The sequence below is a fragment of the Colletotrichum fioriniae genome, assembly GCF_027942845.1.
Source record: "Colletotrichum fioriniae strain IMI 355084 chromosome Unknown scaffold_1, whole genome shotgun sequence".
Lineage (NCBI taxonomy): Eukaryota > Fungi > Ascomycota > Sordariomycetes > Glomerellales > Glomerellaceae > Colletotrichum > Colletotrichum fioriniae.
This window is the reverse complement of record NW_027076837.1, coordinates 3273563-3286785: the sequence shown is the minus strand read 5'-3', so window position 1 is coordinate 3286785 and position 13223 is coordinate 3273563. Positions and strand designations below refer to the sequence as shown.

The 13223-nt window shown below is 51.2% G+C and overlaps 4 protein-coding genes across 4 annotated transcripts; 2 read left to right on the top strand and 2 right to left on the bottom strand.

Moving 5' to 3' along the window:
* Window positions 1-1065: 1065 nt before the first annotated feature.
* On the bottom strand, window positions 1066-2888 carry N0V96_000828 (uncharacterized protein; the record flags this gene model as incomplete). Its single annotated transcript, XM_065756048.1, has 4 exons — window positions 1066-1767; window positions 1827-1928; window positions 2034-2635; window positions 2696-2888. 4 exons carry the CDS (start codon window positions 2886-2888, stop codon window positions 1066-1068), a joined length of 1599 nt encoding a protein of 532 aa, XP_065615288.1.
* Window positions 2889-3721: 833 nt separating this feature from the next.
* On the bottom strand, window positions 3722-5557 carry N0V96_000827 (uncharacterized protein; the record flags this gene model as incomplete). Its single annotated transcript, XM_053193185.2, has 2 exons — window positions 3722-5416; window positions 5480-5557. The coding sequence occupies 2 exons, from the start codon at window positions 5555-5557 to the stop codon at window positions 3722-3724; spliced, it is 1773 nt and encodes a 590-aa protein (XP_053049303.2).
* A 2726-nt stretch (window positions 5558-8283) lies between these two features.
* N0V96_000826 (uncharacterized protein) lies at window positions 8284-9752 on the top strand (the record flags this gene model as incomplete). The annotated part of the gene is made up of 3 exons (XM_053193187.2): window positions 8284-8457; window positions 8927-9059; window positions 9283-9752. The coding sequence occupies 3 exons, from the start codon at window positions 8284-8286 to the stop codon at window positions 9750-9752; spliced, it is 777 nt and encodes a 258-aa protein (XP_053049305.2).
* Window positions 9753-10599: 847 nt separating this feature from the next.
* RPD3 (histone deacetylase) lies at window positions 10600-12806 on the top strand (the record flags this gene model as incomplete). The annotated part of the gene is made up of 4 exons (XM_053193188.2): window positions 10600-10785; window positions 10842-11142; window positions 11197-11738; window positions 11796-12806. 4 exons carry the CDS (start codon window positions 10600-10602, stop codon window positions 12804-12806), a joined length of 2040 nt encoding a protein of 679 aa, XP_053049306.2.
* Between the last annotated feature and the right edge of the window lie 417 nt (window positions 12807-13223).

The following is a 13223-nucleotide window of genomic DNA, read 5'->3' as shown; positions in this document are numbered from 1 at the left end:
AATCCCTGCGCGAGTAGGAAATGATAGTACTGTGTGCTGATGCTGGTCATCATGAAGCCAAACACGACGAGGAACGTGCCCGTTAAAAGCATGGATCGAGCGTAGCCGAGATCATAGAGCGGGCCAAATATGACACCCCCAGCCATGAGGAAGAAGACTTGGACTGAGCCAATCCATGCAATGGCTGAAGATGAATCGTTTGCGAGCAATGTGGTTTCATAGTACGTCTGGAAAGCACCAAAGCCGTTGAGCAGACCTCTGCGTCGAGAGGCGTCAGTCGTGCGCAATTGAGGTAACAAAAAGGGACAAAGCGTCCCCTATATGAGGCGAAGACTTACAGACTGTTCCAGTAAAGTGCGAATGCCGACGAAACTTGGAGCCAGGCTATCATCCCTCCATCGGCAGCTGCCAATTGCTGGACCGCGTTTCTAGGTTCTGTTGACGAAGGCGCCGGAATCGGGCGCTCATCTTTAGATTCGTCGCCTTCCCGAGCACCGACCGGGAACGGCTCAACCACAGATGGCCGAGTATGCAATGATCCGTCCTTGCTCATTATTCCGGAGCATGATCTATCAAGATTATGGTGCAATTTTATCGTAGTTGTAGATCGAGGTTTACAAGTTCAACACTCTGATGCTGCAGCGCCGGAGTGGATTAGCGGCAAAAGCGGCAGCTGTGACCGGCATCGGAGAGCGGCTGTTGAACTCGGATAAAGACGTGCGAAGCCAAAGCCAGACCCCAGCCCACTTCTCGGATTCACGGCTGCTCACACTCTATTAGTGTTACGTGTATCTGATTAGATTTATTCCTGGGTAGGTTGACAAAGTCCATTATTTCAACCCCGTACATTGTTGGATATTTGTGTATTTCAATTACCACCGCCCTGCCGCCGCTCTGTTTTATTTGTTACACGAGTTGTCCATGGTAGTTTATAATGTTAGCAAGTCAAGTGCTGAACCACGTCGGTCATTGACGCACTTGCAAAAACGAGATCATGCGATAAGTAGTATTGGTAATTACGTACTTGAACAACTTAAAGTATACATAAATAAGCGTACAATAATCTCAGCGAATCTTCAAGCGCACGTAGCACTGCACAGGCTTCCGTGTAAGGGTTGTAATACTCCTATAACTCGACAAATCCTCTGAACACTTTTGGAACTCAAATGACCAGATCAAGACGGTGATCAAAAGCTTCATTTCCATGTATGCCAGCTTTCGTCCGAAGCAACCGCGAAGTCTAAGGCCGAAGGGCAAGGTTGGTCCAGCAGAAGCATTGTATTCATCACCACCCTTCTCATCTTGTACAAGCCAGCGGTCCGGCTTGAACTTACCCATCTCGTGGGAGTTCCAGGCCCTCGAGCTAAAGTCGGCAGCTGCCTTTCTCGAAGATGGGCTACGCAGGCGTTCGTCAATCTCATACCCCGGCTCAGTAAAGCTTGGGCCCTTGTTTGGGATGATGATGGTTGTACCCTTAGGGATGACATGCCCTAGGATGACAGTATCTTCTTTGCACTCTCGATCCTGACTGGTCGCTGTATGAGCAAGCCGAAGCATTTCCTCAATGACTGCGTCCAGGTACGGTATGTTTGCGTCGCAGACTTCAAAATGTGTAGGAAGACGATTCTCAGTAGTTGCTGCGATATGGAAGCTCTGGATGCTGTCGAAAAGTCTTCGTTGAATTGCTTGGTCATCCGCGATGAACTTGATGCCCCAGCAGAGGGTTGTGCTCGTCGTATCATGCCCAGCAACAACAAAGCCAGCAGACTAAGAAAGTATTAGGTCAGTGATTGATTAAGTGTGTTTACTTCTTGAGTTTGCCTCACCTCAGCTCTCATGGTTTCGATCCAGTCAGGAAGAAGGTGACCTTCCTTCTCCATGACACTGTTCAGCCTTCGCACCATGAGGTCAATCGCAGACTTAACGTGCTTGTCCTCATTGTCAACATCCCGGAGTTAATTTTTAAGCCTATCCGACGCCTGAAGGACTTGATCAACGAGAAAATCGTCCCGCACCGCTCTTCCCCGACGTACACTAGGTCTCAGTCCAATGATCGACCATGCAAGGTTCGGAAACCCGGTCATTGCTACGCCGCCAACGTTTTCTGCCGACTGCAGCGTTGCATCTAGGGCAGGATGGATAGACGCAACTGGAAAGTCCAATACGTCGCCGCGGAATGCCGGATTCTGCTTGGCCCTAACGTCGGCAGCTGACATCGACGCCATCAACTCAACTTGAGGGATGAGAGCCCTCATTGGAGCAGCATCGCCAAAGCCGAAGTCCAGAACAGCATCTAGAGCAGCATAGAAGATATCATGCTCTGCAGAAAAAGCGCTCTCTCCAGCAAGATGCGCTTTCCTCTTCCAGAGATCTCGAAGGCGCAAAGCACTTTTATAAATGTTGGGAGCCGCAACCCTGTGAAGAAATGCCGGCGTCATCAAGTCCTGAAGTAAACGGCGTTGAGCCTTCCATTGTGGTCCGGTCTTTAGCGTAATGTGGAAGGACTTCGCTTCGCCAGACAACACGTTGCTCATGAAGCTAGATCGGTCAAGCTCTTTTCGGCGTAGGAGAATGTCTTGACCCTCTTGGAAATCTGCGATGACTACAGTGGGTTTCTTGAGAGGACCCAGCCAGACTTGAAAGACGGGACTATTGTGGCGACGGGACTGAGCTGCTATCTAGCCGAGGAGATTACCGGGTGATTCTCTCCTGATCTCAGGGATATCACCGAAGAGGCTCTTCGCGGCGTGTTTATTGTATGGAATACCAGGGATGGGCTTCGGCAGGATGATTTGGTAGAGAACATAAAGAAGTGGCAGAATCGCGGTGAAGGGGATCAGGACGGCCATCCATGGTAGGGAAGTGGTGGTACTCAGAATGTCTGCCATGATTGCGATTGCCATTTCAAATCTTGCGGAAGATCGATAGTGACTGCCAAGTATATATGTGAAATGGCAGATGGACCATTGATGTCTTGCATCCTGGTGCAAAAGGGAACGTCATGCCGCAGATTCGTTTTGCTTCAACAAGAAGCACGGTTATGTCAGTTCTATTGATCGGATAGAAGCCAAACCGAAAGCCTTGAGTTGGGGAAAGCCAGAGCGGATGGCTCCAACGGAGCATGTAGTTGGGCCGAGAGAGATCGGGGCGGGAGCGGAGACTAAGTCCATCTCCGATGTCTCAGCACTTTTGTACTGCAATACTAGCAACCTATTGACTTGAGACCCAGAGCTAGTGAGTGTCCATATATTTACCATCAGGTCTTAGACGGGATCTCGATCTTCACTGCTTCGCAGCCGCACTACTTGATATGTAATTCACTTATGTTGGATGGCTGTCATAGCGATGCCCTCCTACAGAGTCTCCTGGCCTTTACAGCTAAATCATGATCAGCACAGAGAAGACACTGAGAGTGCCCATAGCTGAACTGGAACGGAGTCGGCTTATTCTGGTTCCGACTCCTGCGGCTGCTCGAATGATTACTTCAACCTAGCATTTGATGTCCTATCCCACCCGGGTATAAATGGGCTACAGTACAAGGCATGCACGGCTACAGCTGTTAAGAATAGATCGGCAGATTTTCCTCACAGACAGCGAGCCTCATCAGCGATCGTTCGTTGTTATGTCCTTGATAAATATTCAAGTATTGGATTAGTATCAAAACGTTTTTTCCAGGCAAAAGACGGGAAGCCGGCAAAAACTCTACAGTACACAAGTCCCATCAAATAGCACTCGCAATGATCTTAGCAGCCGCCACCTCGGCAATGCCGTACGCAGCCGTCTGAATGTGGCCAGATACAATGATGGGCACAATACTGTTATCGACTACTCGCAGGTTCTGCGTACCATAAACCCGCAGATCAGCATCGACGACACCACCCTCAGCCTTGGGGAGAAGAGAACAGGTTCCGACCGGGTGATAGAAGCTCGTTACCGTGTTGACAGCGAACTCACGGAATTGATCATCCGTCAGAACATCCGGGCCCGGCTCCGTCTCAACTTCCCAGACGGCCTTGAGTGGTCCCGCCTCGGCAATCTTGCGCGCAAACTTGGCGCCCTCGACGGCGGCCTTGATGTCGTGCTCGTTGCTCAAGAACTCAGGGTCGATGATGGGCTTGCCGGTAGGGTTCGCGGGATCAATGTGCACGTTGCCCCGGCTGAAGGCGTGCATGACGGTGCTGAAGATGGTAATGAACTTGCCGGAACCAGGGTATCCGGCCGCGCCGACGTAGTTTGCGTCAAAAATGAGTTCATAGTCCGGGACGGAGTCGTCCTTGAGGAACTCGAGCTTCTTCTTGTCAATGGGGTTGGAACTGTTGCCAAACTCCGCCTCTGCAAGAGCAATGATCTCGGCCTGAGCCGGTTGATCAATTTGCCCCCAATTAAGAAAGCCGTAAGCCGCGGTCGTGTAGTCGTAGAGAGACACCTCGCCATCGATCCACTTTTGCAGCTCAGCAGTGGCGTTGGCACCGCTAGAGTCAAAGATGAGCGCGTCGAAGGAGTCAAACTCATCCTTGAGACGATAAACGTTGGACGTGCGGATATGGTCTTGGTAGTTCTCACCGACGCCAGGCAAGTCAATAAGCGGCTCAACACCGGCGGCTTTGAGCACAGCTGTCTGACCAATACCAGACAGCTCGAGCAAACCAGGGCTCTGGATGGAACCAGCAGACAAGATGACCTCCTTGACAGCGTTGACAACCGTGCCATCGGCCAGTGTCACACCGGTGGCAGTGTAATCGTTGCCGTAAGTCTTGTTGAGATTGACCTTAACGACCTGGGCATTGGTCCTAACCTCGAGGTTCGACCCTGCAAGTGGAAGATAGCTGTTGGCGCTGTAGGACCGGGAGTAGTCGGTGTTGTCGATGTTGGTGCCCTGGAACATGATGCCAATGGGGTTGCCGTGCATGTTACCTTCCTCGTTTATGGGAAGGCCGAGCTCCGTTCCAGCCGGTTGCCATGTGTTGAGGACATCATACACCACACGGTTGTAGGTGTTACGGATGGGGCCGGAGCGACCACGAGGGTCTTTGTCGGAGCCAGTGAAGTTCTCCGACTTGGTCATGGCCTCGATCATGACATCCCACGACCAGCCTTCGCTACCCATTTCACCCCAGGCCTCGTACTCGGCCGCAGCGGCGCGGTCATAACAAAGGTAGTTCATGGCTGATGAGCCACCCAGAACCTTGCCGCGGTTGACGGGGATCTGGCGGCCACCAAGAGCGCTCTGGCCAACTGAAGTGAAGTTCCAGTCATACTCCGTCCCCAAGATTGAGCCTCTCAGACCGGGTACATTGATACGGAGCTCGTCCAGAGCAGATGGGCCAGCCTCAAGAAGCAAGATCTGAGCATCGGGAAGGCCAAGACTCAGGCGGGTCGCTAGGGCTGAACCAGCCGTACCACCGCCTACGATGATCTATCTCCTCTGTAAGCACATACAAGGACCTTCCCGGGAAATTCGACGCGGATTTTGACTTACGTAGTCGTAAGACTGAGCTGAAGTGCAGGAAATAGCACCGAGCAGCACCAGCGCTGGCCACGTCTTGAGTAAAGACATTCTGGGCAGCTTAATGATAACAAATGAAGATCTTTCACTTGGCTGAGTCCAACAAATATGATGCTTGGTGGTGCCATAGGGGCCGTTATTGGGCGGACAAGCGCCGTATTTTGTAACTGCGGCCTTCTTTTGACTCCCAAGCCTCGAATGGCTGTTTATCGGGGGACTTACCTCCTTCTGTGTAGTAAAATTCTAGTCGAGGTATCTCCTCCGCTTTTTTGCATTACGCAGAGATTATTCATGCATTGGCTCTGTGGAATAAAGCTCGCGGCCAATATCCTGGACGGTGAAGAACCCAATCCTGAACCAACGTTCCGGAGTCTCCTGGAAATTTCGGATGTGACGTTGACCAACCAGAAAAGAGGACTCACCCATGACTTCTGCCACGCAACTGATGGCGCAGACTAGGACTACTCTGGCGTGTGCATACTATGTTAAGGTACCAACACAGACAGGGGGTTGTTGACCCTAGTCCACACCTGGTTCTTCAGTCAAGTGCCCCGCGATGTTGGCATCGCATACCGTATCCGGTATCTTAATCGTGCGTAATATAATGGGATGGTATGATTCTGTGATCACTGCAAGATAGCGTTGAGCCATGCAATCAAAAGGCCATGTTTTCGATGGTAGGCTGTGTCGTAGTTATGGTAGGAAAAGGATAGACAGCCGGAATGGTGTAAAGAACGCCTGGGCATATTTTCCTTCGACATAAAGTCGTCGATGACCGCTAAAATCACGCCTCGTCTGATTAGAAGTTTGGAAACATGGAGGTTATTTATGTTAACTTAGTGCTTCTCAACTCTAGTCCTATTCACGGGAATAACCTGCGAGTGGGCGGGTGCGGGTGGCCCCAAGAACGTTCCGCAGACACACTAAACTCATGCCAGAACAAGCATAGCGGCTCATCGGCGACTCTACAGCAACAGTTCGCGGTAAGCCGGCATGATGGTTCCCGATGGGCCCTTGCCAGTGGGACCAGCTTTGAGTGCGAAGACTGGGCGCCCACAAGGCGACGTTGAAGGCTCTCCCCGCATGCGATAGCGATGTACGCATGCACAAGCGGTTCGATTAAGATTGATACTAAGGTGTGGCTAGCGGACGCGGAGTTACCAATGTTCGATCCTGAAAGGCGGGTCCGGGGAAGCGTTCCCCCTCATATGATGTTACGTCCGACATAAGTACATGCCCGTTCACTTGATGTGCCTGATAATCGAATCTTAGCTTTGATGCAGATGAAATTTCGTCCCATGCTGTCATTTTGAGATCCGATGATGTCCTGCTATTCTGCAGACTGTTTGAAAGAAAAAAAGACAACATTTGATGCGTATTAGGCTGAGTTCATGGCACATAAAATGGTCAAGTCCCCTGTTCTACGAAGGCCGGTTTTCTAATGTCCCCATCTAGTAACTTGGCCCGGTTTCAAGGACCGGGGTCCTGGCCTGAATATTGCAGACATTTTACCTAATGATTGGTTCCAACAGCCAAGCCGGGACATGAACGCCATAGACAGAATTGGCTAGGTGCCATCGCTGCATGCGCGTTCTTCGTTTAGTGTATCTTTATCCTTGGAACGGGGGCTTCAGGACAACATCTTCCGCGGAACACTGCGAAAAGTCCTGGGAGGGGTTACGTTCCCCGGACAGTGCAACCATCGCTTCAGTTGACAGTGATCCAACCTGCTTGGCACTGAGCATGACACGTAAGGTAGCCCTTGTTCATGTTGATGCTGGTGTGGACACGAGTTGCTCGTGCCATTTCGTTCGTAACCAACGACTTCGGATTATATATCCCAAGTCAGAGTCTGCAAGCAAAGCGGAAAGCTCATATCAAATACCCGAAAGGGTAGATGAACCAATGTCTCGCGTAAAAGGGCTAGCGAAGCCAAAAAGCTACCACCGCCGATGTCTCGCGAGCTCCTACCAGATTAGAGCAGTCAATGTCTATGAGATCGAATTCCTGGGCTATCTAAGAGCATGATGGGTTTAAGATATTGACGAGATCGTCAATACGGTGTTGGTCGATGAAAGATGCTTCGGTACTACTCCCATCTCTCGTTCCAGAGCCGATCGTGCCTCGGAATGGCGACACAAGGGTCGAGATATCATCCCTATTCAGGGCTGTGCATGACTTTGGGACAACAAGACCAGTAAGATCAGGTCGCGGTGAAGGCAAAAAGTCGTGTTCGATGCAGGGGTACCTAGCGTGCTGTACTTGCCGGGTTTACCGTTTCTGCGGTGGCTAAATCCATTGAAGCTACCATAGACGGCATCACCTGCAACAGGGGAACCTTTCGTCAGCGTTTCTTGGTTTTTGTGTCTGTGGGCCACGCCCTGAAGGAACCAACTGTCACCCTACCAAGGAACATGGTGAGATGAACTTCCTCTAACGGACCCTGTATGTTCCCTTTCCAGTGATCTTTGCTATCTCGGCAACACAGACACTACCCCTGGATCCAGCGGACCAGTCCTTCTTGCTCCTCGATGCAGCGAAGAGTTCGTCACAGTCACACGCATTCCGCCTCCTGCAAAATGGCATCCAACCGAGCCGTTCAAGCTTGAGTATGCAGATACTGATTTGCTCCTATCTTCACTCTTGGAAAGACATAACATAACGTTGTTTCTCGGAGGTCGGTCTGCCTACTCCTCTGAGAGTCTTTGATCAAGACTCGAGCGGTGTCCTTAGTCTCCAGATTCCGCTACTTATTTCAACTCAAACCACCGACAGCTATGGCCGACAATGGAACCCATGATATCAGGACCGAGTCGAATGGCCCTCTTGTGAATGGTATTGCCATTGGCTTTGTTGTTGCTTCGGCCGCGGTCCTCTCACTTCGACTCTACACTCGCCTGGTTCTCCTCAAAACAGCCGGAAAGGATGATTGGACCATGTTGATCGCCATGGTGAGACGAACTGGAATCATCTTAACATGTCTTGGCGATACTAATGTTTAATCAAGCTGTTTGCTCTTGTGGTAGGAATTGGCACAGTCTTCGGTACGGTTTGTCACGATTTTCAGCTCCAAGCAGTGCCCTAAGGCATGATGTTAACGATTTTGAGCACCTTAGAAGTAAAATATGGCATGGGTAGACATGTTGAGAATGTCTCAGCAGAGGAGACTATGGAGCAGTTAAAGGTCTGCGCATCTCTTAGAGCCCATCGACACCAGTACAAATCGTACATCATTCGTCAAAAGGTCGCTGACTTAGGATTTTGCAGTATCTTCTCATCGTCATTCTCCATTACAACATGGGAATGAACGTCGTCAAAGTTTCATTCTTGCTCCAGTATCGACGTGTGTTTGTGTCGAAAGTAGTCCAAAAAGTCTGCTTCTGGGCAATGGTATACGTGGTGATCTGGGCGTGTATTCAGGCCACCCTTCTCGGGCTTTCTTGCCTTCCTATTGCTATTATCGTGCCTAGCACCGCCGGTTTCTGTCTCGACACGTTACCTATCTGGTACTTCTCATCTGCTATGAGTCTAGCAACCGATTTCATGATCTTCTGTATCCCTTTACCCTCCGTTCTTCGGCTTCAACTTCCCAAAAAGCAGAAGGCTATGTTATTTGGTATCTTCTGTCTTGGCTTCTTGTGAGTATCAGCCCTGCAAAGTTCTTTCCCCCTCCCTCTCTGTCTCATTGTCTTACACCGGTATTACCAACATTGTGGTTTCCTTCAGGGTTCGCAGGCTGACTTTTGGCTCTTGCTACAGCGTCTGCATCATCTCAGTCTATCGCATGTTTACCCTCCGCACAGCCGTCTACAGTAATGACCCGCCATGGGAAAATATCGGCGCCGCAATCTGGTCCACCATCGAGCTCAACACTTCCATCATATGCGCCTCTCTGCCGACCATTCGACCCCTTCTCTCTAAGTGGCTTCCGGGTGCGGGGCTATCGTCCGCCCACAACAAGACCAGTGCGTACAATCGATACGGCTCCTCCTCAGGGATGGGACGCGGAACCTTCAAGGAGCTCAAGAGTGGACAACGAGAAGTCAGCACTGAAGAGCTTGTCCTCAACGATATGAACGCCAATCAGTCAGGCAGCTTGCCTTCGGTCTACGCGCACGTCACAGCCGACCCAGAAATGGGCCACAGGGATCTAAGAAATAAGGGAAGTCATCAAAATCAGATCATGGTGACCACCGAGACGATGATCAAGGAGGGTCGGCAACCTGGCATTAGCAGAAAGGGCTAAAGTAAAGGGAGCCATTGAACTCAGAAGGAAGCCGGTATGCCTGCAGGTCTCTGAAAGAGTCGTGAGGCTCTAGATGGCCAGGGTGGACAGCGTATCTGTAATAGCTAGCAAGTAAATTGGTCCACTTTATATCATTATTTACCTCAATGCATTCAAAACAAGTACTAGGCAATCAACTCCACTAGTCTAAATAGAGGGCGTCCCTATCGAGTTACAGATGACCATCAGATTAAGGATCTTGATTGGAATTGTTCTCGACTAATGCGTATCCGCATGCATTGGTGCACCTGGACTGTCATACTAAGCCATGCAAGGGACCGGAAGCAGCTGTGGCACGCCATGATGCTTTGAGTGCTTAGTATCGCATTCTAAAACCGCTTCACGAATCGATGTACTCTGATTTAACCAAAATATTCGGCTCGGGGAACATCGAGTACTATCCGGTGGTCTGCCCCACATTATGCCGGGCAGCCCCCGGAGATGGTCCACTTGAGTGCGGCATGAACGTACGCTACCGCCTCCGAGCAGTGACCCGTACGGACTATTAGTATTGCCGAGTTCCGCTTTGTCCCTTAGCCGGGGCTCACCTCATTGGACGATGGCGGGTCGGTCCCCAGCCATGCATCCTTGTATGTCATCGCACACGCTGATTGGCTTGTAGCCAATGTCCCGCGCAGCCTTGGGAAATCTGGGGCCGAGCCGATCAGAGCTCCCACGCGCAGCCTTCACACCTTTCACCTTTTTCCTGATCCTTTCCTTCCACCACCCACCACAATCGGTTTTGCCTGATCTCCATATACACATAGCCGACGACATCACTATCGCGAACAGATCGCCGACCGACGCCATGTCACAACTTGGTTCGGTGGCCTTGGCCAATGGCTCAGCGACGCCGAAGAAAGTCGCCTACTTCTACGATTCCGACATTGGTAATTATGCCTATGTTACCGGTCACCCCATGAAGCCCCATCGCATACGCCTCGCGCACAGCTTGATCATGCACTACGATTTATTTAAGAACATGGAAATATATGTATGTCATGTTTTTCAAACTTCGCGACCTGATGGCTTTTAACACAATGATCTTAGCGCGCGAAACCTGCGACAAGGGGAGAGATGACCCAATTCCACACAGACGAGTACATCGACTTCCTCCAGAAGGTCACTCCCGACAACATGGACGCCTATCAGAAGGAACAGGGCAAATACAATGTCGGAGATGATTGTCCCGTTTTTGACGGCCTCTTTGAGTTCTGCGGCATCAGCGCTGGTGGTAGCATGGAGGGTGCTGCCCGTCTCAATCGTCAAAAGTGCGACATTGCAGTCAACTGGGCCGGTGGTCTTCACCACGCCAAAAAGAGCGAGGCCAGTGGTTTCTGCTATGTCAACGGTACTAGAACATCCCTTCCGTGACGTTATTGGATCGCCTGCTAATTGTTTCCAGACATCGTCCTCGGCATCCTCGAATTGCTGCGTTTCAAGAAGCGCGTCCTCTACATCGATATCGATGTCCACCATGGCGACGGTGTCGAAGAAGCATTCTACACAACCGACCGAGTCATGACCGTTTCCTTCCATAAATACGGCGAGTACTTCCCTGGTACTGGAGAGCTGCGCGACATTGGTATCGGCACCGGCAAGCACTATGCTGTCAACTTTCCTCTTCGCGATGGTATCGACGACACCTCATACAAGTCTATTTTCGAGCCAGTCATCGAGCACGTCATGAAATTTTATCAACCTGAAGCTGTTGTACTGCAGTGTGGCGGCGACAGTTTGTCCGGCGATCGCCTGGGTTGCTTCAACCTTAGCATGGAGGGCCACGCTAACTGCGTTGGATACGTCAAGAGCTTTGGCTTGCCAACCTTGGTTCTGGGTGGTGGTGGATACACCATGCGCAATGTCGCTCGTACATGGGCCTTTGAGACTGGTGTTCTTGTCGGCAAGCACCTTCCCAAGACGCTTCCTTACAACGAATACTACGAAGTAAGTTCCTTGCTGTTATCGCCACCAGCCAACAACGGTTAACTGACCCCATCCTAGTACTATGCTCCCGACTTTGAACTGAACGTCCGCCCGTCGAACATGGAGAACTCCAACAGCTTCGAATATCTGGAGAAGATCAAGGCCGCTGTCATCGACAACCTGAGACATACCCAGCCTGCTCCCTCCGTCCAGATGCAAGATGTGCCTCGCCAACCCTTTGGTGGCATGACAGACGAGGAAGAAGCGGAGTTAAACGATATGGACGAAGACGAACACGCCGACGACCGAATGACACAACGCCGATGGGACCAGCGCACGCGCAATGAAGCCGAGTTCGAGGACAGCGATGACGAAGATATGGATCAGGCAAACGGCATGACGCGCCCTCGGAATGCCAAGAAGCGCACCTTTGGTGACTACCGGCAGGCTGAAGGCGAGGTCGACAGTGGGGCGCCTTCGCCTGTGAATGGTGCCCCCGAGGGTGAAGAAGCCCCCAACGCCGAGCCGATTGTGGATGCCGATATTACTCTTGAGAACCCCGCCGAACCCGAAGATACATCCGACAAGTCAGTCCCAGAAAAGGAGGCCGCTCCCGAGGCCTCAAAAGAGGATGCCGTCGATGAGGATGGTGATGTCGGCATGGAAGATGGAGCGGATGTCGAGGAGGGCACAACCACAATCAAAAAGGAAGAAGTCGAGGCGGAACCCGTCCAGGTAGCCGAGAAGGAAGAGAAGGCGGAGAAGACTCCTTCACGCCAGCCTTCCGCCGACCCTGCGACTGAGCCGCCCGTCGCAGAAACGACAGAGACAGCCGAAGCCACCGACGCTGCCAAGGAACCTGCTAAGGAAACAGAGACGACGGCGGCGAGCAAGGAAGCAGAAGTCACCGAGGCCAACGAGTCCAAGCCCGAGGTCGCAGCCGAAGAACCAGCTGCTGAAGCCAAAGCAACTACCCCAGAAAAAGAAAAGGACACTACCGAGAAACCAGAGGCTAAGGCCGCTGAGCCTGAGGTAGACAAGATGGACGTTGACGAAAAGCCGGCTGAGGAGGAAGCCAAAAAGGAATAGTGGTACAAGATGCCCCTTGTTCCTTTTCTTTTCCGCGGTGGCAAAAGAAAAACAGAAATGTAGCACACCACCTATGATGCAACGTTGGGTTCAAGTCAGCACGCTCGCGGGAGGGGTGCGAGAGTATCGGGCGTTCAAGGATAGGTATTTGAGGGGCTTTCTTAGCATGGAACTCTGGGATTGTTGTTTGTGTGTGGTTTTCAGTGATACTCTCATACACTCCTTGCAAAGTTATTGTTCCGGCGGGAGGAGATCGCCGGCTGTATTATAGATAGCCAAGGCGCAGTAGTACCTTGCCAGTAGCGATTTTAGTTAAACTGCGTAATACGTGACAGGTCGTTCCTTTTTCGCTGAGTGATTCTACAATCTTGGAAATACGTCTTCTGGTTGAGATTGGTGTGAAATAGTGCTGGTGCG